Here is a 22,675-nt window from a genome sequence, read left to right as displayed (position 1 = left end):
CGCAATTCTGAGAAAAATAGTTACAGTTACAATGTAAATTGTGTATTTATATCTCGCTATTCTGACTTTATAACTCACAATTGTGAGTTTGTATCACAATTCTGAGGGGGAAAAAAATTGGAATTGCAGGATGTACATTTTTTGTTTGGGATCAGTAAGTCATGTAATGTTTTTTTTAAAGAAGTCTCTATTTATTTGATCAAAAATACAGAAAAAAACAGTAATATTGGAAAATGTTATTAGAATATAAAGTAATTGTTTCTATTTTAATATATTTTAAAATATAATTTATTTTAAATGTTTTATTCATCTTTTATTCAGTGTGTAACTTTTTATTCTTCAAAGAATTCTGAAAAAAAGGTCAGAGGTTCCAAAAAAATATTAAACAGCAAAAACTCTTTCCAACATTGATAATAAATCAGCATATTAGAATGATTTCTGAAGAATCATGTGATGCTGAAAATTCAGCTTTGATCACAGAAAAATAAATTACATTTTAATGTATATTAAAATTGAGGATTTTCAATTGTGTATTTATATCTCGCAATTGTGAGTTTGCATCACAATTCTGAGGGGGACAAAAAAAAATCTGAATTGCGGGATGTACATTTCCAATTACAAGAAAATTGTGCGGTAACATCCCAATTACCTTTCTTATTTTTTTATTCAGTGGTGAAAAAGGGCTTTCATAAATAATAGAATTAAACATTTATCTAATTGTAAACATTATTACTGTATTTATACTGTTATTACTGCATACAAATATTGTACAGATATTAACTTCATTTCAGCATTTATTTATTTTTTGACACCAAAAATACTAATCTGTGAGTGATGTGAAGCTGACAGTCTTAAAACAAACCATACGGTATGACTGAATACATTTGTTTAAAAATATCAATCATTAAACAACAAAATATGAAAACAGTTTGTCAGTCACTTACAATACAGAATAGTCAAATTATTAATAAAATTAAAGAAAACAACACTCAACTACAGTTCAAACTAAATCTTGTTTAAAATAAAAACATCAGCAGTAAAAGTACTAGTAAGAGTGCTTTAATGATTAGACTTGATTACCAGTGACATTATAAATGCATTTCAGCATGAGCATGTGAAAGTATGTAATTAGCCGTAGATCTTCTTGCATGTGATAAGGTACTCTGGATAAGCCTGCGTGTCGTTGAAGATGACGAATAGAGTTGGGGTGCCGATCTGATCCGCCACGCTGTGGTATCTGACGGGAATGTCAGAGCTCTCCTTGTGTGGGGCGGTTTTGTAGTCGTATTTGCCCACGGTGAAATCTCCGGTCAGCACTCTGGCCACAAAAATAAACTTGTGCCCGTCTGCATTGGGTGGGGAGTAGGTGTCCGACACGGACAGTGCGGCGTTAACCGCAAAATACACACCCTGACCGTACACAGTGGCTGTCAGAGAAAAGAGAAGATTCATTAGTCATTTTTTAATTTATTTCAGTGCTATTTCATTATTGTCATTTATGTACTATTATAGTTTTTATAAATATTCTGAATTAGATTTTATTTTTATTTACTGTTTTACTTTAAATTTAAGTTAAAGGAAAAGCCCACTTCCAAAACAAAGATTCACATATAATGTACTCACCCCCTTGTTATCTTCAGTCGTAAAGAAATTGTTTTTTGAGGAAAACATTTCAGGATTTTTCTCCATATAATGGACTGATATGGTGCCCCGAGTTTGAACTTCCAAAATGCAGTTTAAATGTGGCTTCAAACGATCCCAAATGCAGTTGTAAACAATCCCAGCCGAGAAAGAAGGGTCTTATCTAGCGAAACGATTGGTTATTTTCATTAAAAAAATAAATTGAAATACATTTTATTCTCACAAGCTCGTCTTGCCTTGCAGTCCTTGAACTCTGTGTATTCTGGCTCGAAAAGGGTATGTCAGCTATGTTGAAAACCTCCAATCGTATTTTCTCCTTCAACTTCAAAAATCATTTCAAAATCATCCTACATCGCTGCAGAAGTACCGACACAGTCTTTGCAAAGTGAACATGCAAAGAAGATCAAACACCCTTAACAAAAAAAGGTAAAACAGCAATCTTGGACGATTTTGAAGTTGGAGGAGAAAATGTGAAGGGAGTTTTTCGACATACCTTAACTGTATTGAACTGGAATACACAGGGTTTATGCAGAGCTAGACAAGACGAGCGTTTGAGGTTATAAGTATGTCAATTGTCTTTTTTTTTTTTTTTAGAAAATAACCAATCGTTTCGCTAGATAAGACCCTTCTTCCCCGGCTGGGATCGTTTACAGCCCTTTGAAGCTGCATTTAAACTACATTTTGGAAGTTCAAAATCGGGGGGCACAATTGAAGTCCATTACATGGAGAAAAATCCTGAAATATTTTCCTTAAACATAATTTCTTTACGACTGAAGAAAGAAAGACATGAACATCTTGGATGACAAGGGGGTGACTACATTATACGTGAATCTTTGTTTTGGAAGTAGTAGTGTGCGATATTGGCAAAAAAATAATATCTTGATATTTTCTGATATTTTATCGATAACGATAATTAGACGATATTTTGCTGAGTGTGGTATCTTAAGGACTATCATGAACAGCTGACTCCTTCTATTATTTTGTATTCCTCATATTCTGTGTGGAACACTGATAGAAATAGATTTAAATAGATTTTTACCTTTTATGGGCATTTTAACCTTTAAAAAGTCATTTTTTCTAAAACTGTGCATCATCTTTTGAGTCAAATTATTACATTTGAGCTGTTACCAAGCAAATCAAATCAGTATCAACAAAATTCATCTTCGCAATGCAGAGGAAATACAGAAGCTGCATCTGAAGCTGCACACTGTTTAATGCAGGTCATGAATGCATTTAACCTGCAGTTACAAATGCACACACAATGTATTTGATATTTTAAACATAAAACGTTGAATACGGATATTTGAAATTATTTAAATAATAAAAAGATACTTTAAATGTGGAAATAAAACCGCCAGTAGGTGGCAGTAAGTCGCAGTTAATAAGTGAGTCATTGTGATTGAACCAAATCATTTAATAGTGATGGGAAGTTCAGATCATTTTACCGACTCAGACATTTGAGTCTCGTTCAGCAAAATGAACGAATCTTTTTTCGAGTCATTTCGTTCATTTTAGCAAAATATAATTAAAATGTTACGTGTTACTTCCCTAACACATCTACTGCTTACACAAACGTTGATCACACTACAAACAAGACAAAACTGTAATGCTATAAGAAACAGAAAAGATTCATTCATTGTTTACCTGGGTCTTTAGTCTATGATTCGCTCACCTCACCTCTTATCTGACAAGTTTTCAGGTTTGTTGTTCGTTCATCACATGACAGCCCCATTAGATGAACTAACGACACGAAAAACCCAAAGACTTGAAACAGTTGAACTAATTCCAGTACAGAACCTAATAGGACGACCCATCACTATCATTTAAACGGCTGAATCATTCCGGAACTAAACACCGTCATGTTGCTCAGAGACGCAAAACAGTGCTGTGTTTGGAATGATTTTTGTTGGTAAAACAGAGCAAAAACAGGTGTCTAAATATGGTGTCTAAAACATAAGTCTCTTAATTCTTGTCTCTTGAGCTGTTGTAAAAATCAATGTCACATTTTTTGGAAAATACTCGTTAATGTTAAATTGAACATCGTTAAAACATCAATTACGATATTATCGCAGACAATATATATCGCACACCCCTATCTGGAAGTGAACTTCTCCTTTAATGTTTGGTTTCAAGTAATGATGTTTTCTTTATGTTACTAGTTTTAAAGTTTACTATTACAACCCTGATATAATCCATGCCAACAGTGATGCAGTGAAGCGTATGACTGATTCACAGTATAATACCATTTTTCCCACAGAAGCTCCTGTTGAAGCCGTGAATGCAGATCTCTTTGACGCTGGTCTCACTGGTGCCATGGTAAAGGGTTCGCTCCACCTGCGTCTCTGAAGAGCTCCGCTCAATACTGACCTTTTTCAGTCTGTACTGCTCATGCAAGAGTTTATTCATCAGCTTATCAACCTGAAAACCCCAAGAGAGTCAGTGTGACCAATAACTGACAACCAAGAACATTTCCAAAGCAAATAATCATTTCTAACCCACAATGTACAAATGTTTTGATTGCAAACATAGTAAATTCACAGGAAACAAAAAAAACATCTGAACTACACATGCACTGACAGGCGCTGTGTTGTGCAACTATGTTAAATCCTACCTTGATGATTTTGATTTTGTTGTGGTTGTCCTGAAGGGTGTCATAGAAATCTTTGACCACATTCTGAAATTCATCAGAATCTACATCCACTGGATACACTTCAGGCATGCTGGACAGCAGACTGTAATCTTCATCTGAAAAATACACATCATCAACTAAACATACGCTTAAACTATTTGTCATGATTTTATGTTTCCTTGTTTTTTCTATGTGGACTTTTAAGTCACTTCCTGTCTGGTGTGTTTTTGTAGTCAGTTTGTAGGGCTGTCCAAAAGGCAGAAAACCTACATTCGAATTTTGTACTTAAATATGATCAAAATTCAAATATATTCGAATTTAAAATGCACTAATTCAGTTAGGGGGTGGAGCTTTTGGCTTTTGTCCTGAGGCCACAAGAGGGCGCATCGAGCAAAATATTATTAAGCCACAGCAGTGCCGGGGAAAGTTACTTTTAAAAGTAATCCATTACAATTTGCCATTACTCCCTGAAAAAGTAACTAATTACGTTAGTTACTTTTTAAATCTGGGCAGGGTTTGCTTCTTTGTTTTTAATATAAAACAATTCTAATGTAAAAGCCTTTTTACACAAAAAGTAAAATGAATTCACCTCAGCCTAAAAGAAAAGTACATTTATGCAGGAGATGTCTCTTCAGCTATAAAAAGTGAAGCACAAATGTTTTTTTTGCTTATTAGTATGACTGAATTGCATCATCAAAGGTCAGCAGTAAAGACACTGGTTAATAAAATGGTATTAAATACATAAAGGATATTTGTTTTATTTAATATTTAACATATATAACATATTTAATTATGGCAGGTTTGCATCATATTCTGAGTTTGCATTTCACTGTTTTTATTCATTTTGAGGAATACTGAATCTGTTTTTTGTGAGTGAGATGAATTAATGCTCACATTTAGTCTAGAATACAGTCACATCATGTTTACTCCCAATTACCTGACAGGAGACTTGTCAATCAATTAATAGGGAAAAAAGTAACTGCCGTTTCTTATTTGAAAAAGTAACTCAGATATTTTCGCAGAAATTCAAAAGTAATGCGTTACTTTACTAGTTACTTGAAAAAAGTTATATTATTACATAACTCGCGTTACTTTGCAAAACTCAACCTCTTTAGTTACTTTTGCCATGTCCGACAAACAATGACGTTCTCACACTACGCATTGCGTTCTCACACGTAACAATACACCGCGGAGCAAAGAGGAAACTGAAAACTGACAACATACTAACAGACAAGACAGAACAGGTTACTGTTTGAAACAAGGTCTCAGCTTTAAAATGTTGTCTTTTTAAAAAAAAAATTCAAACAATAAATACCGTTTTGTGGCTCTTTAATGCGTCCTGACAGATCACTGCATTGCCTTTTTAGATCAATCGAAACGTGAACCGTTCGTCTTTTCTTCTTAACTTAAAGCACAAAAAAATATGAATGAACATCAGAACGTATTTTATTTCAACTGCGGCAAGACGTCAATACATACAATTTTGTCTACCAAAGTTAATCTACTCTCCTGTCTGATTTGTTTGTCGGACAAAACGGCAGGTTCTGCATTATGATTGGTCAGTTCCCTTGTCAATCAAGCTGTCTGCAAAGAGTCAATTTCCACCAACATAACGCTATTTCTATAAGGGCTATTTATCACATTAATTTAAAGTGCCCCCTATTATGCCATTTTGAATACTGCCTTTCCTGAAGTTTGTAATGTAGCTGTATGTGAATGCAAACAATCTGCAAAGTTGTAAAGCTGAAAGCGTACAATAAATAAAGTTATTTTATCTCAAAAGAAAGAATCGACTTTACAGCCTGAATTAGTCGTTTGTAATTTGAATCCCACTTCCGTGATGTAACATATGGCATAACCTTTACGAAAAAGTTCATTCAAGTGTGCTATTAGTATACTTCTTTTAAACTAAAAATAGGAAAGTATACTTCAGTCTACTTTTTATGTACTTAATGTGCTTAAAATGACATTTAAGTATACTTGATTTATACTTAGAAAAAGTCTAAATATATTTGAGCTATACTTGTGCTCTGAGAATTTGTGTTTTCATAGTTATACGCCAGGGACGCTATTACACATCTTCTATTCAGAATTTCCACATGTAGTCTAACACAATCGTCAGACATAAAACAGCATCAAAACCACAGATATGTAAAACTGTGTAATGTTTTTGTTCAAAAAGTTGTTTAGTTATTTATTTTTAACTTACGAAGTAAAACCCACATTCAAGTGTTTATAAAAAAGAATGCATAAAGCTAGAATAAAACGTAGATACCCTGTTCTTTTTACTGATGTTTTGTCTGTTCAGATATTCATATAACAAAATATATACAAATTAATACTTAAATAGTGACATAGTAGTATACTTAAAGTATGATGTAAAGTTCACTTAAAGAAAACTTACAAGTATACTTGCAGTATAAAACTACTAAACTAGTAGTTTACTGAGACTATACTTCAAAGTGTAATAAAAATGCATAAAAAAGTATTTAATTAGTAAACTATCAGTATACCTATGAGTTTACTTTTAGTATAGTTACGGTACAAACTAAAAACATAGATGTAAACAAGTTGTGTACTCAGAGTTTACTGCTGTTATACTTAAAATATACTTATATTAGAGTATAAAGTATATATATACTTAAAGTATATATATTAGAAAGTGGGACTAAATTGGTGGTCCCATTGAAATAGTACACTCAAAAGTATACTAATAGTACACTGACATTTGTATACCTACAACATAAAGTATACTTAAAAAATATACTTGAAGTTTACTTGAGTAAACTTCATAAAATAAACTGGAAGTATATATCTTTTTGGCCGCCATCATACATGTCATTTTACTGACAACTGCTCTCTAATATTGGGGAGTTCAATGTGGGATTCACAAAACGCTTGCTCTTGAAAGACGGCTTAGTACGCAGTTTATTTGGACCAGGAGGTCCACTGAATCACAATCTGTAAGTATGATAAATAATAGACGTTTATAATTTTCTGTTGGAACTATGGCAGTGGGTGTATAATTTCTGACACGTGCTGTACACGATAGACCAATCACAACAGACTGGACCATCTGACCAAGCAGAGCAGAGTAAGCTCATAGAAAGGAGGAGCTTAGAGAGACTGAATCTTTGAACTTTGAACGAATCGTTTGAGAATCACTGGAAATGAGGTGATATTAAATGCATTTCTTGAAAAAACGAAAGTGTTTTTTGACCCTGCATGTATGTAAACCTATTATAGGAACTTTAAAAATGGTATAATGGGACACTTTAATGTCATTAATTACAAAAAAACACAACTAATACTCTGAACAGTAAAGGATGCAGTCACATGCTCAGAGAAATTTCAAGGATGAAATCCAGTCATTTCAATAGGAAGTGGGATTGGGAGACTCACATGAGGATGCAGATTTCTTTCATGCTGGTCATGTCAATTCACCACATTGGCCAACAGAAAGCTTCTTGTTTGGAAAGTGACTTCTGTGTGAGCTGTGCTTCATATGTCACTAAATTACTGACATTGAAGCTTTTTTAGTTTTACTAAAGCGACCACATCTTTACAAGGAATTGTTCAACAATCAAAAGCAAGTAAAGCTTGAAGTGTCACCTTCAAACCAAACCACACTAACAGTGTTTTTTTTCTTAAAAAGCACATATTAATGCCTTATTCTGCATGGCCATATTTTAGATTACTTAATCCTACCCCATACCTAAATTTAACAACTAACTTACTAATAAGTAATAAGCAGGATTTTATTGAGGCAATTGAGTTAATAGTTAACAGTGAGAACTGGTCCCCAAACTAAAATGTGACTGATAATACTCAAATATAAATAAAGAGGTTTAGAACAAGTATTTCAACTTTTTTTCTCAGCTTAAAGTGCAACTCAACAGCCACAGGCATGCATCCACAGCTGAGGTCAAGTTTACATACACCTTGTAAAATCTGCAAAATGTTAATTATTTTACCAAAATAAGAGGGATCATACAAAATGCATGTTATTTTTTATTTAGTACTGACCTGAATAAGATATTTCACATAAAAGATGTTTACATATAGTCCACAAGAGAAAATAATTTATACAATTTATAAAAATGACCCTGTTCAAAAGTTTACATACACTTGATTCTTAATACTGTGCTGTTATATGAATGATCCACAGCTGTTTGTTTGTTTAGTGATAGTTGTTCATGAGTCCCTTGTTTGTCCTGAACAGTTGAACTCCCTGCTGTTCTTCAGAAAAATCTTTCAGGTCCCACAAATTCTTTGGTTTTCAGCATTTTTGTGTATTTTTAAACCCTTTCCCACAATGACTGTATGATTTTGAGATCCATCATTTTACACTGAGGACAACTGAGGGACTCACATGCAACTATTACAGAAGGTTCAAACGCTCACTGATGCTCCAGAAGGAAACACAATGCATTATAAGCCAGGGGGTGAAAACGTTTGAACAGAATGAAGACGTGTACATTAATTACATTAATAATTAACATTTTGCAGATTCTGCAAGGTGTATGTAGGTGTTTGACCTCAACTGTATATGTATTTAACCCAAAATAGAAAGACTATAGGCCAGATACTGAGATAAAACAAATATACTGATTTTAATATACTGAAGTCATAATATATGTTTTTGTAATTTCCTTTGGATGGCTCAATAATCCTTTTTTTTTTCAAAGGTATTAGATAATGTAACATATTTTAAAATGTTATGCAGTTAACTGTGAATAATCTAAGTAATTTAATTACATTTTTTATCAACTGACAAGACCAAATCAACAACTGACAAAACTAAAGGATTTATATTTTATTGATTGATTGATTGATTGATTAACAAACTGACAAAACAAAATCATTAAAAAAGTTCAAAATTACTGGATACTTCAATATTCTTAAATGATTTTGAGGGATTTTCTCTGCAAATATTGATTTAAGCTACTAATTATGATTAATTTAACTAATTCATCTACATATCATGTGTAATCAACATGACATAATCAATGACAAAATTACATAATTCTTCTTCATTATTCCCTTTATTAAAGACTATGCATTAAACAACCTGATATTGCTATCTGAAAACGATGTTATGTTTGAAAACCATGATGAACTATATGTGACCCTGGACCACAAAACCACTCATAAGTAGCACGGGTATATTTGTAGCAATAGCCAAAAACACATTGTATGGGTGAAAATTATAAATTATAACCTTTTGTGCCAAAAATCATTAGGATATCAAGTAAAGATCATGTTCCATGAAGACATTTAGTAAATTTCCTACAGTAATTACATAAAAGCTTAATTTTTGATTAGTAATAGGCATTGCTAAGAACTTAATTTGGACAACTTTAAAGGCGATTTTCTTAATACTTCAGATTCCAGATTTTCAAAAAGTTGTATCTCGGCCAAATATTTGTTCTGTCCTAACAAACCATACATCACTGGAAAGCTTATTTATTCAGATGATGTATATATCTCAGTTAAAAAAATGACCCTTATGACTGGTTTTGTGGTCCAGGGTTACATTTCATCTGTTTTTTAAACAAAAAAATGATAGTAAAGTCATCAGCAGCAGAAACAGTGTAGTCTCCCTTTGAGGATTTCATTATTTTTGGGCTTTTATGTAATTCAGCTTAATTTGTACCTGTGCCATCCGTGTACAAGTCCTCTGCGCTCAGCATTTTCCGTTTAATAGGCACGGATTTCCCGGAGGCCAAACTGTGCTCTTCCATCTTCTCGAAGTCGATGCTGTACGGCTGATTGTTGAACAGAACGTCGACCTTCTTCTGCTTCATCTTCCAAGCGTTCTCCATGAACACCGTGGCATCCGGCGGGTACGGGATGGCTTTCGATGAAGAGCCCTGCTCGTACCACACCCACTGTACGCTCTTCACGATTTCAGCATCCGCCATCATGTTCTCTGTCCTTCTCAGGACGTTCTTCAGGTCTACCACGGCCTCGGAGACGTAATCTTTAAAGCCGGAGAGGACGGCGGTGGTGCCCTGGATGCTGATTTCGACGGCGTGCTTTCTTTTAATGAGCTCTATGCATCTCTTCTGATGGGAGGAGAGCTTCCGCAGGCTCTTGTTCTCGACTTTCTCCTCATACTGTCTCATTCCAACCTTCTTGCCCAATGCGATGTCCACTCTTACAAGATCATGGTTGTAGTTAGCAAACACACAGATCTCGGCTTTATTGGCTGACTTGATGGCGTCTTGCAAGGACATTTCATACGCTCTCTCCAGCTGCGAGTTCTCTTCGTTTGGCCTGGAGTCTTTTCTGGATAGTTCTAGAGCTTTCTGCATGTCCTCTGTGTCCGATCTCCGGCTGTCCTCCATTGACATCTGAATGGCCAACAGGAGGCTCGCGTCTTCGTCGAGGTCGCAGACGTTCGTGGATGTAGAGGGGCTCTGGAGGTCATGGGCCTCCAGTGATCGGGGTTCGTCTGCTTCTTCTTCTGCCACTGCTGAGGTATCTTGGCTTTGGTCTGAATACAGATCAATGTCCGTGGATCCTAAACTAGAAGGCTGAGGGTTCAAATCGCTGCCAATGACTGCCAAGATCTTCTTAGCCTCTTCGATACGAGCTGAGTGACAGAAAACATTCAGTAACCATTGAGGTTTAACAAAAACCAACAGATGAAATCTGTCCCAAATTCCGTTTTTTCCGTTTTAATTTTTCTGGACTCCTTTTTAATGGTTAAAGTAAGTGTTATTAATTAAAAAGCATGAAAATCATGAAACTTATACTATTTAACATCAATACATTAAAAGTTGAACAAAGATTACATTTTTAAGGCCCTATAAAATATGTTTTATTTTTCCCAAATTCCTTTTTTCCCATTATATTATTCTGGACTCCTTTTTAATGGTTAAATTAAATGTTATATTAAATATTAATTAAAAAGCATGCCATAATAATTGAAATCAGGGCAATTTAACATCAATTAATTAAATTTGAATAAAAGTAAAACTTTTAGGGCCCTATGAAATATGTTTTATTTTTTCCCAAATTCAGTTTTTCCCATTTTATTTTTTCTGGATTGAGTTTTTTTTTTTTATATTCAAAATTTTCTGGACTCCTTTATAATGTTTAAATCAAGTCTTAATAATGAAAAAGCATGCCTAAATTATTAATATCAAGAAACTTAATTTAACATCAATTTATTAAAAGATGATTTTTAAAAAAATAAAAGATTAAATTTTTCTAGATTGCGTTTAATTTTTTTTTCTTCTTTCTTTCTCCATTTCTCTATTTTCTGGACTCCTTTTTAAAGATTAAATGAAGTGTTAATAATCAAGAAGCGTGCCTAATTTATTAAATCAATAAATCTATACAAACTAACATCAATTTATTAAAAGTTGAACAAAAAAGGACATTTTTAGGGTCCTATGAAATATGTTTTATTTTTTTCCCAAATTAAATTTTATCCATTTTAATTTTTCTGGACTCCTTTTTAATGATTAAAGTGTTATTAATCAAAATGCATGCCTAGTTAATTAAAATCATGAAACCTATACAATTTAACATCAATTTATTAAAAGTTGAACGAACAAAAATTGCATTTTTAAGGCCCTATGAAATATGTTTTTATTTTTATGTTCTGTTTTATTGTTACCAAATTCTATTAAAGCATGTCTAATTATTTGAATGCATAAAACAAGTTAATCTATTACAATTTATTTTTACAATAGCCCTATGAAAGTGCATTGCACTTTAATTTGTCTGGTTATTAAAAGAAGGCATAAAACATTAATTAAATTTATCTTTTAATCAAATGAAAGCTAAGCAAACTCTATGTTTTTGGCAAAGGGGGCTTAGTATAAAAAATTAAATGTCTTGAAATGTAGTGTGATTATTCCTTAAAAAAGTTGTGACTGAATTAGAAATAGTAGTAGTAGTATGTAGTAGTAGTAGGATTCATATTTAAATTGTCTTTTTGCACTTAATATGTACAGATACTACGGTTTTCACATTGCAGAAATAACAGGGCCCTACAATGTTTTTTACTTCATGCAGAAAAGTGGAACTAAAGGGTCTCAGCCCACTTAGAAATCAGGTAAAGAATCAATCAGGCAAATGATCTATAATGACCTGTAGTACGTGCATCAGCAGAGTCACGTCCATTCGGGACTCCAGCAGTGAAGTCCTGAATGGAATTTGCAGAGGAACTTCTCTGGAAGTTTTGACAGGTTGTCATTTTCCATGCCAGCTCCAGTATGTCCTGTGGAAAGCACAGATACAATCAACCCTACAGTATTATTGAGTATTTGAGATATGTCAGGACAAAGAACAAGGCTGGACATGTTACATCATCTTCTAGAGGCTCCCAGTGGACTTTGGCCATGTCGATATAGACTTCGAACTTTGCTGTCATCTCTCCCAGAATGCTGACACCCTCCTCCTCCAGCAGGAAGCGGGAAATGCCAGGCTGGGTCACCACAATAGTCTTCGTAAAGACTGATCCGATAATAGCACTTAATAATTCTGCCGCCGATTGGCACACACTCCAATCTCCCTGAATCTGCAAGTGAAATTAAGATATTGCATAACTATACAGACAATGACTACACAGTTCATAGTTCCCACTTCAGTCCAAGACTGAGAAAAATTACAGTACATTATGATAATGAAGTCTCTTCTGCTCACCAAGCCTGCATTTATTTGATCCAAAATACAGCAAAAGCAGTAATATATTGTGAAATATGTTTACTATTTGAAATTACTGCTTTTTCTTTGAATATATTTTGAAACATAATTAATTTCTGTGATCAAAGATGAATTTTCAGCATCATTACTCCAGTCTTCAGTGTCACATGATCCTTCAGAAATCAGTCTAATACGCTGATATACTGTTCAAGAAATATTTCTTCTTATTATTATTATCAGTACCTAAAACAGTTGAGTAAATGTTTTTTCAGGATTGATGAACAGAAAGATTTTTGTAACATTATACATTATACCATTAAAAAGCTTGCAGAAATTATAGAAATTAATACTTTTATTTAGTTAGAATGCTTTAAATTGATCAAAAGTGATGATAAAAGACATTTATAATGTTATAAAAAATTCTACTTATCTGTTTTCAACATAATAATAAATGTTTTTTTGAGCAATAAATCAGAATATTAGAATGATTTCTGAAGGATCGTGTGACTGGGGTAATGATGCTAAAAATTCAGTTTTGATCACAGGAATAAATTACATTTTAACATATATTCAAATAGAAAACAGTTATTTTAAATTGTAAAAATATTTCAAATTTTTACTGTTTTTGCTGTACTTTGGATCAAATAAATGCAGGCCCAGTGTGCAGAAGAGACTTCTTCAAAAAACATAAAAAACTTTTGACTGGTAGTGTAGGGATGAGAGAGAAAATGAGAAAAGCAATTCTATTATATGAAATATATTTTAACAATATCACCCTCCCATGCAATCATGCTGTTTTTCTCAATATCTGCATGACTAATTCAGTCACATGTGAATACCGATATTGAGATTTTCTAAACAATTTTGTGGGTTAGTCTATGTTTGCTCTGATAATTAAATGAATTAAATAAAATGTAATTTTATTATATTAAATACTAATTTTATCAAACTATATTAGAATATTATATTAGCAAATATTAAATATTTATGTTTTCAAATTATATTATTATTAATAAATTAACAATTCAGTACAAATTTATCCTCTATTATATTAAATATCATTATTTCTCATTATTCATCTGATGTATTAAAAATGATTTTATAATAACATAAAAATACTTTTTAAATATGATTTAACCATTTTTAATTTTACAAATTATTTTGTGAACAAAGCGTCAATAAATTCTATAATATACGCTATGAAGTTTTGAGGTCCATACGATTTTTTTGCTCGTCAAGGCTGCATTTACTTTATCAAATACAGCAAAAACAGTAATATTGTGAAACATTATTACAAATTAAAATAACTGTTTTCTATTTTAATGTAGTGTAAAATGTAATTTATTCCTGTGATGTAATGCTGAATTTGCAGCATCATTACTCCAGTCTTTAGTAATCATCCTAATGTGCTGATTTGTAGCTCAGTTAACATTTAATATTAAAATAAATGTTCAAAATAACAGCATTTATTTAAAATAGTAACATTATTTTGTAACATTAAATGTCTCTACTGTAACTTTTAATCAATTTAATGCATCCTCGCTGAATAAAAGCACCAATTAAATCTTACGTCCCCAAACTTTTGATCAGTAGTGTACATGTCAATCAACTAATTTTAAAAATGAAAGCAAACTCAGTAACTAACACTCAATCCATCTCCAGACTCCAGCGGGAATAGGATGACCTCTCCCATGTCCGCCAGTAGATCCTGATGATGGAGTTGCAGGAATTTGAGCATTCCTGGTTCCATAGACAGGACGGTCTCCTTCTGTTGCGGTATTGTGCTGAGAAACGCAACTATCCTCTCTTGATTGTCCTTCTCCATCCCTGTCAGGGTGACGGCAGTAATCGCTCCACCCGCGTCAGACAATTTGGCGCAGCAGAACTTCAGAGACCCCAGGAAGTCAGTCCACTCGGTTGAAGAGAGCATGCTCTCGCACTCTTTGGCTATCGGCACAGTGATCTCTGAGATCTGAGACTTTATCAGCTCTTGGGCCTGTTTGGCGGCGCTACGGGACGAAGACGTTACAGTGACCGTACAGCCTGACACGCTGTAGATTGAAGGTACGCTTTTCAAAGACAAATTCAGCTTGTTTTTAACATCCTCCTGTCTGAGGAAGTCAGCTTTGAGTTTGTCGTATGTCACGTGGTCCTGCGCAACGTTAGTCAGGAACTGCAGAATTTCATTTTTAAGACTTTCAACCTCAATTTGGTCAGGACCTTTAATTTGGACGCCATCTTTTGCTAGACTGACGTCAAATTTGGGGTGATCCTTTTTGAGTTTCCCAAGCAAATTACTTAAATCAAGCAGATGATGTTTAGTGGCGTCAGGCACAGATACAAAGCTAACACATTCCTTTTGGATAGTGGTATCTGCTAAATTTGTGGTGTTGTCTATGGGAGCGGCATTGTGTACTAAACTGGTGCTCGCCACTGGGACGGAAACAGTCGGGCTTTGGGGTGAGGCGGCTTGTGATTGGTTCGTCCCATCTGTTAACGTGCCCTGTGTATCTTGAGGGCTCACAGATGATTGATCGTCCACATCATGCAGGAAATCAAAGTACGGCTCCACTATTAAATCTGTACCTTCCAAATTATGGGATTTCTGGAGAACGCAGTCCACAGCTGTAAAAGAAAACACTTAAATCAGATTCAGGACTCTAAAACAGTCAAGAAAGCGGCTTACGAAAGATATTGTGCTTACATTTCAAATCCTTGAAAGAAACTTTAGCACGTCCATTAGCGAGCATGTTAACTGCTAGGACGTCAGCACCTCCAGCATGGCTACTCTCAAAGTAGAGCTCCAGCATGTCGTCTGTGAGGTTAGGAGACAGATTGGCCACCAAAATGGAGTCTGTGGATTCGACCTGCTCCAGAGTGATTGTTGCTCCGTTCAGAGTCTTCTTGGAAACTTCGTCTTTAAGCGTCTGAAAATCTGTGGAATCACACAGACAATGACAGAACATTTAAGAGAGTACTACAGATTTAAGGCTGAGTATTGGCAAGAATCTGGCGTTACGACACGTATCACGATACAGGGGTTGTAATACGATATGTTGCGATACAGTAAACAAGGTGATATATTGGGATGAATAGGACATAATTTTAGGAAAGCTGTAATTAAGAACACACCATCATATGTAAACCATTCAATGTTATTGAATCACTTGTTGTGCAGTACGAGTAAAGGGGGAAAATAAAGTGCTTGCACGATTCTTTAGTTATTAAATGTAAGCTTTTATAAACAGACCATATATATTTTTAGACCCTGCTTTACAATTTAAATTTACAATTGTAACCATGTCAGATCATTTTGATCTGAACTTAAGAGTTACATCTGCATAATATCAATAAAAAATAAAGTGCTTACTGGATTCATAAAGAAAACAAAAGAATTGTAAAACAATAAAATAAATACAGATATCGGACATTCTCAGAACCTTTTTGTTCTGAGAATTTCAAAAGTTTTGGATTTCTTAAGTTTTTCAGTTTGTAATTATGCTCCGCGTGGAATCGCTGAGACCGCGACGCGAGCACCGCCTCAACTGCACAAAACAGCCCCACCACGAGAAAGACACTGCGCCCGGCGCGAAGGCCCTTTCACACGACGCGGCAAGCAGCGGAACCGCGGTGCGGGCGCCGCCTCGGCTGCATGGGGCACTTCTCCTGCACAGACGGGTGGTGGCCACACGGCGTTTTTGAGAATCGATACAGTATCGCCAAACAAAATATCGCGATACACACGTGTATCGATATTTTCTTACACCCCTTACAGATTATTATCATACATTCATGTGTGAATTTATTTGAAGCAGTTCTAGATTGTGTAAACATTAAAATGACTAATAAGCAGCGCTGGGTAGTAAGTGATTACCGTGAAATCTGCATTATGTAATCAGATTCCAAAAACTACTCATAATTAAAGTATATTACATTTTAAAATGTTCATGATCAGTTTTTCACAGTTTTTCACAATTTTATGAATTACAAGATTACATATTATTTACACAATGGTAGTAAGTTATTACTAAATTACTTCCTAATACTTCCTCATTTTTTCTCTGAAATCTTTCTTTTCAAAAATCCTACTGTGTCATGGCATTTATCTTTAAGTATATATTTACAAATATGGAGTAAATAAAATTGCATGCTTCTCAATTTGTGGGAAAAACACCACTCAAGAAATTATACCATGTATAAAACAATAAAATAATTATGCAAATTACTGCGTAACACTACACTGGTGATCTATAACTGTGAAACACTTACTAATGTTTGTTCATGTAATGCAGGGATTCCCAAACCTTTTTGTCCACCAAACCGAAATATTTACTTGAAATATTTCTTGATGTAGCCAATATTTAAATACTTTAATAAAAGGAAGAGGAAGAAGGGTCTTATCTAGCGAAACTATCGGTTATTTAAAAAAAAAAAAATTTAAATACTTGCTCTGCCTGAATTCTGTATATTCTGGTTCAAGACAGTTTGGGTATGTCGAAAAACTCCAACCGTATTTTCTCCCTCAACTTAAAAAAATCATTTCAAAATCATCCTACATCGCTGCAGAAGTACCGACACAGTCTTTGCAAAGTGAACATGCAAAGAAGATCAAACACCCTTAACAAAAAAGGTAAAACAGTGATATAGGACGATTTTGAAGTTGAGGGAGAACATGAGATGGGAGTTTTTCTGTCATGAACTGGAACATAAACAGTCCAGGCAGAGAAAGACAAAATGAGCGTTTGACATTAAAAAGTATATAATTTGTATTATTTTTATGAAAATAACCAATCGTTTTGCTAGATAAGTCCCTTCTTCTTCGGCTGGGATCATTAACAATTTAAACTTTCCTCAAAAAACATAATTTTTTTACAACTGAAGAAAGAAAGACATAAATATCTTGGATGACAAGAGGGTGAGTACATTATCTGTACATTTTTGTTCTGGAAGTAAACTACTCCTTTAATATTAGTATCAGTGTTTAAAAAACTCATAATTCACTGTTGAATTTTTCAGAATTGTCTTGGTTGATGTTGTTCTAGTGTAATTTAGTGGATGTATATGAAGTCGGTTGAACAGGTGTCCTATAAGAGGAACCACAGGTGTAGAGGAACACATTAACATGAACATGTTCCACTAACATTATTTTGTAAAACCCAAAACACTTTTAGAGAATTTTTTAGCTTGAAAACTAACTTGTGCTACATTTAATTCAAATAAACACCACTTGGTATGATAATACAAAGACGCTTATACATTTTGAAATGTGGTTAAAGTGTGCCTACAGTATTTTCAGTATATACTGCTGACGGAAAGATGAGCTACAAACCTTCGCCTAAAGGGGTTTTTAGGTGTACTAGAACCATGTCCTTCTTCGGAGTTGGATACAGGATGAAGTCTGTTTCACAAGTCAATCCAGTAACATTTTCCACATAAAGCTCCACATGGTCCAGTGAAGTTTGTGGATTGAGCCCTTTCAGCAGCAGCTTTCCAGGGTCCTTTGGTGGTTTCCTCCGCACTTTCAGTGTGATTTTCTGGAGGACATGGCTCTTGGAGAGAACTCTGGCAGCAGCTAGTGTAAGAGAAACAATTTCTTTAAAAGTTTTGCTCATGTCATATTGTCATTACATGTATTTATTTTTAATTTGTTTTAATATAATTGAATTGTTTTACTCTCCGCATCTTCAAAAACCACCAGTGCATGGTTTCCTCGTTTTTCCAAAGAGACCACGTTTCCTCCTCCAGATCGTCGCTTGTTATCAAGGTAGAGAGAGAGCAGATCTAAGTCGAAATCATCAGGTAAATCCAAAATCTCCAAACTCCGCTCCTCCAGGCTGCTCTCAGCCATCCTGACAAAACAGGAAACACACATGAAGTATGAAGTTGAGCTGGTTGAGAGTAAGCGACATTCCTGCCGCAGTTACCTGCAAAACCTCACGTGAGGCTACTGCACTAAAACAAAAAACAATTAAATGCTGAAATTGTCCTTAATCATGTGTTTGGGGGGTTTTCCTTTCTTTTTGAGTAAAATAGAAATGTTTTCAAAATTATTCAACCACCTTTCTATAGTGCAATGTCTCTTTTTTGGATTGTTTTTATTGGTTTATATATTACAACAATGCATTTACATTTTTTACAAAAGTTGTGTATAAGCTAATTGTTTGTAAATGGATGAACAGATGGTAAATCTATGTAATAACCTCGTTATAAATGGAAATCTTGTGTTGTGTGAGATAGATAGATAAGATAAGAAATTAGAAACAATAAGCAATTATAAACAGAAATAGTTCGTAATTTGATGTTGTAAACTTGTTATAAATGAAAATCTTGTGTCGTGTAATAAATTTACTACCGAGAAAGAGAAACTGAAAGGGTGAGGCTGGATCATAACTGACAATAACGCGTTAATATTCATAAAACGAACAATTGTATAAACTGTGCACGACAGTGTTTGAAGAATACTTGCATAAAAGCAACATAACACAATATTTACAGTCATGTACAGCAGGCTTACCTGAAACATGGACATTGACTGACAACTGCTGCTGCTGTGACTCGCTACTTCCTGCTTTGAGACGATCAACAGCACTAATGACACAAGTGACAACGCGAGAAAAACATTTTAGGGATTTAGGGATTCAGATGAAAAATAATAAATACATTTCTATTTCTAAAGGTGCAAAAAATTATTATAAAAATACGCAACACAATTACAGTACATTTTTAATGGCAGTACTAAAGACGTGTTAATAACAGCCAAACTTTTAAACAATTAATTAAAACAAAAATACCACTACATCTGCAAGATACGTACATACGGTTGCCGATAAATATACGGTTAACGACGTCTCTCCGAATTCAGAAGTTTTTCGCCGCCATCTGAATAATACGCGGAATATAATAAAAGTCCCTGATAAACCAGTAACTGCGCAAAATTATAAGCTCCTCCCACCAGCGTTTAACGACGCCAGCTCAGGCATTCGATTTCTGTCAATCATTCGTTTCAACCAATAGCAGCGTTTGTTCCTGCGATGTCTGTTTGTTAGTACTGCGCATGTGTGAACACCACCAGCGTTTTTAGCAAACTGAGAGCTCACGCGTGAGAGGTAACGCTTTTAATGTTTACGTTTTATAGCTGTATATACTAATAAATGAAGTTAAAAATAACATGGTGCGGTTTTGTATCTAATATATATATTAAGAATACTACATCTCGCTTTGTAATAGTAGAACGCGTTCGTGCAGTTCATCAGCACTAGAATGATGCTCTCTTATGTGTGACCCTGGATCACAAAACCAGTCATAAGGGTCAATTTTTGACTGAATATATAAGCTTTCCAATGATGTATGGTTTGTTAGGATAGGACAATATTTGTGTGAGATACAACTATATCAGTATATGGAATCTGAGGGTGCAAAAAAATCAAAATATTGAGAAAATCACTTTTAAAGTTGTCTAAATACAGTTCTTAATGTATATGACTAATCAAAAATTAAGTTTTCATACATTTACAGTAGGAATTTTACAAAATGTCTTCATGGAACATGATGTTTACTTAATATCCTAATGATTTTTGGCATAAAAGAAAAATCTATCATTTTGACCCATGCAATGTATTTTTGGCTATTGCTACAAATAAACCCCAGCGACTTAAGACTGGTTTTGTGGTCCAGGGTCACATATGGGTTCATAGAGTGACGTCTGGTTCATGTAACTTATATATACATAATAGATACATTATTATATATTAATTTAATAGCGGTAGCTGTTTTTATGTGTGTGTTTCAGGCCATGGATACTCAGAAAGACATTCAGCCTCCTAAACAGCAGCCGATGATCTATATTTGTGGAGGTAGTTATGCTTTTCATCCTTTTAGTTATACACGTGTGTATTAGTTATTGATATGTAATGTCTTTCGTAACTATGCGACAAGATCCCATCATACAATCTGTCTTGTGTTTCAGAGTGTCATACAGAAAATGAGATCAAGGCCAGAGACCCCATCAGATGTAGAGAATGCGGTTACAGGATCATGTACAAGAAGAGGACCAAAAGATGTATCCTTTCTCAACTAAATAATGCTTGGTGGTTAAAAGAGTAGTTTAAGCAAAGAAAACAAAATCTGCCATCATTTGCTTACCCTCATGTTGTTCCAAACCATAACCCACATCATATGTGGTTATTTTTTCCGTGAAACATTATGGGTGAAATGAAAAATAGAACTTGTAATTTGCTTTTTCCAAACAATGACGGTTCATGGTTACCACATCTGTAAAGCTCTTTAAAAAAAAAACAACCCTATAAAAGTGATCCGTCTGACTTGTGTATTTTCCAAGTTGTCTTAAGTTATAATGATATTTTATTGTGAAAACAGACAAATGAAATTGTTTTTCACGGATTCATTCATTATTATTTTTTAACAGCTTCTGTCAAATAAGCATTTTTTCGTAATGTTTGATCAGAAAATGCATAACCAGTGGCAGTTGCTGTTAATGTAAAACATGTTTTGAAAGCCCTTTTTACAGCTTTACAGCAGTGTTCACTTGAATTCTCATTGTATGGAGAACAGAAATGTGTGGATATTCTTCACAATGTATTTCATGTTGCATATTTTACAGGTGAACTACTACTTAATTCTATAATAATCCAAATTCAAGGTCTTTAGTTTTTTGAATCTGCAATGCCGTCAATATAGTCATATTTAGATTTCTATCAGTTTTTTTGTGGTCTTGTATATTAACTGTCCTGTGTTCTTTGCATTTACCCTTGACTCCTGTTTCCAGTGGTCGTGTTTGATGCCCGATGAGATGCGTCTGCTGTTTTCCTGTTAGAATTAGCTTGTTTTTTTTTATATCTTTGACTGTGTAAATACATGTATACAATTTGAATAGGCAGTAATGGGTCAAAATTGAGTAAAATACAATTTACAAAAAAAATCTTGAGTGAATGTTTTCTTTTTGTACACTACCAGTTTTTGAACAGTAAGATTAGTAATGTTTTTTTAAAGAAGTCTCTTTTGCTCACCAAGCCTGTGTTTATTTGCTCCAGTACAGCAAAAATGGTAAAATTTTGAAATATTTAAAAGCTGTTTTCTATTTGAATATATTTAAAAATGTAATTTATTCCTGTGATTTCAAAGCTGAACTTTTAGCATCATTACTCCAGTCACATGATCCTTCAGAAATCATTATAATATTCTGATTTGCTGCTCAAAAAAAAAATTATTATTGTATTGAAAATAGCTAAGTAGATTTTTTTTTTCAGGTTTCTTTGATGACTAGAAAGTTCAGAAGAACAGCATTTATCTGAAATAGAAATCTTTTGTAACATTATAAATGTCTTTATCATCACTTTTGATCAATTTAAAGCATCCTTGCTAAGTAAAAGTATTCATTTCTATAATTTCTTTCTCAAAAATATTATATATGTATACACTGACTCCAAGCTTTTGAATGGTGTAGTGTATAATGTTACAAAAGCTTTTTCTTTTTAAATAAATGCTGATCATTGGATCTTACTATTCATCAAAGAATCCTGAAAAAAAAATATTGATAATAAATGTTTCTTGAACAGCAAATCATCATATTAGAGTGATTTCTGAAGGATCATGTGACACTGAAGACTGGAGTAATGATGCTGAAAATTCAGCTTTGATCACAAGAATAAATTACATTTTAAAATATATTCAAATAAAAAAACAGTTATTTTAAATGTTAAAAAGATTTCAAAACGTTACTGCTTT

The 22,675-nt window shown here is 33.8% G+C and overlaps 2 protein-coding genes across 3 annotated transcripts; one reads left to right on the top strand and one right to left on the bottom strand.

Annotated features, from left to right (window-relative positions):
- Positions 1-781: 781 nt before the first annotated feature.
- Positions 782-19,849, bottom strand: parp10 (poly(ADP-ribose) polymerase family member 10). 2 transcript variants are annotated; one of them, XM_051136289.1, is made up of 13 exons: positions 19,746-19,849; positions 19,446-19,519; positions 18,605-18,780; positions 18,261-18,503; positions 15,636-15,866; positions 14,577-15,556; positions 12,594-12,806; positions 12,377-12,506; positions 9,927-10,868; positions 5,586-5,675; positions 4,253-4,386; positions 3,885-4,059; positions 782-1,427 (listed from the first exon to the last, which is right to left on the bottom strand). In XM_051136289.1, the coding sequence occupies exons 3-13, from the start codon at positions 18,777-18,779 to the stop codon at positions 1,129-1,131; spliced, it is 3,612 nt and encodes a 1,203-aa protein (XP_050992246.1). In that variant the 5' UTR covers position 18,780; positions 19,446-19,519; positions 19,746-19,849; the 3' UTR covers positions 782-1,128. The 2 variants fall into 2 exon arrangements, with proteins under 2 accessions (XP_050992246.1, XP_050992247.1); XM_051136290.1 differs by lacking the exon at positions 5,586-5,675.
- An 84-nt stretch (positions 19,850-19,933) lies between these two features.
- Positions 19,934-21,883, top strand: polr2k (RNA polymerase II, I and III subunit K). The gene is made up of 4 exons (XM_051136305.1): positions 19,934-20,037; positions 20,721-20,784; positions 20,898-20,990; positions 21,717-21,883. Exons 2-4 carry the CDS (start codon positions 20,724-20,726, stop codon positions 21,737-21,739), a joined length of 177 nt encoding a protein of 58 aa, XP_050992262.1. The 5' UTR covers positions 19,934-20,037; positions 20,721-20,723; the 3' UTR covers positions 21,740-21,883.
- Positions 21,884-22,675: the final 792 nt, after the last annotated feature.

This window comes from Labeo rohita, chromosome 19 (genome assembly GCF_022985175.1).
Source record: "Labeo rohita strain BAU-BD-2019 chromosome 19, IGBB_LRoh.1.0, whole genome shotgun sequence".
NCBI classification, from domain to species: Eukaryota; Metazoa; Chordata; class Actinopteri; order Cypriniformes; family Cyprinidae; genus Labeo; species Labeo rohita.
This window is presented reverse-complemented; position numbering and strand designations above follow the sequence as displayed.

Excerpts from the sequence above, each read along its gene's own strand:
- parp10 (XM_051136289.1), bottom strand. The coding sequence starts at position 18,779 with ATGGCTGAGAGCAGCCTGGAGGAGCGGAGTTTGGAGATTTTGGATTTA. Across the intron at positions 18,504-18,604 it reads GGTTTTTGAAGATGCGGAGA|CTGCTGCCAGAGTTCTCTCC; the intron begins GTAAAACAATTC and ends CTCTTACACTAG. Across the intron at positions 15,557-15,635 it reads TTCTTTCAAGGATTTGAAAT|CTGTGGACTGCGTTCTCCAG; the intron begins GTAAGCACAATA and ends TTTCTTTTACAG.
- polr2k (XM_051136305.1), top strand. The coding sequence starts at position 20,724 with ATGGATACTCAGAAAGACATTCAGCCTCCTAAACAGCAGCCGATGATC. Across the intron at positions 20,785-20,897 it reads GATGATCTATATTTGTGGAG|AGTGTCATACAGAAAATGAG; the intron begins GTAGTTATGCTT and ends CTTGTGTTTCAG. Across the intron at positions 20,991-21,716 it reads CAAGAAGAGGACCAAAAGAT|TGGTCGTGTTTGATGCCCGA; the intron begins GTATCCTTTCTC and ends TCCTGTTTCCAG.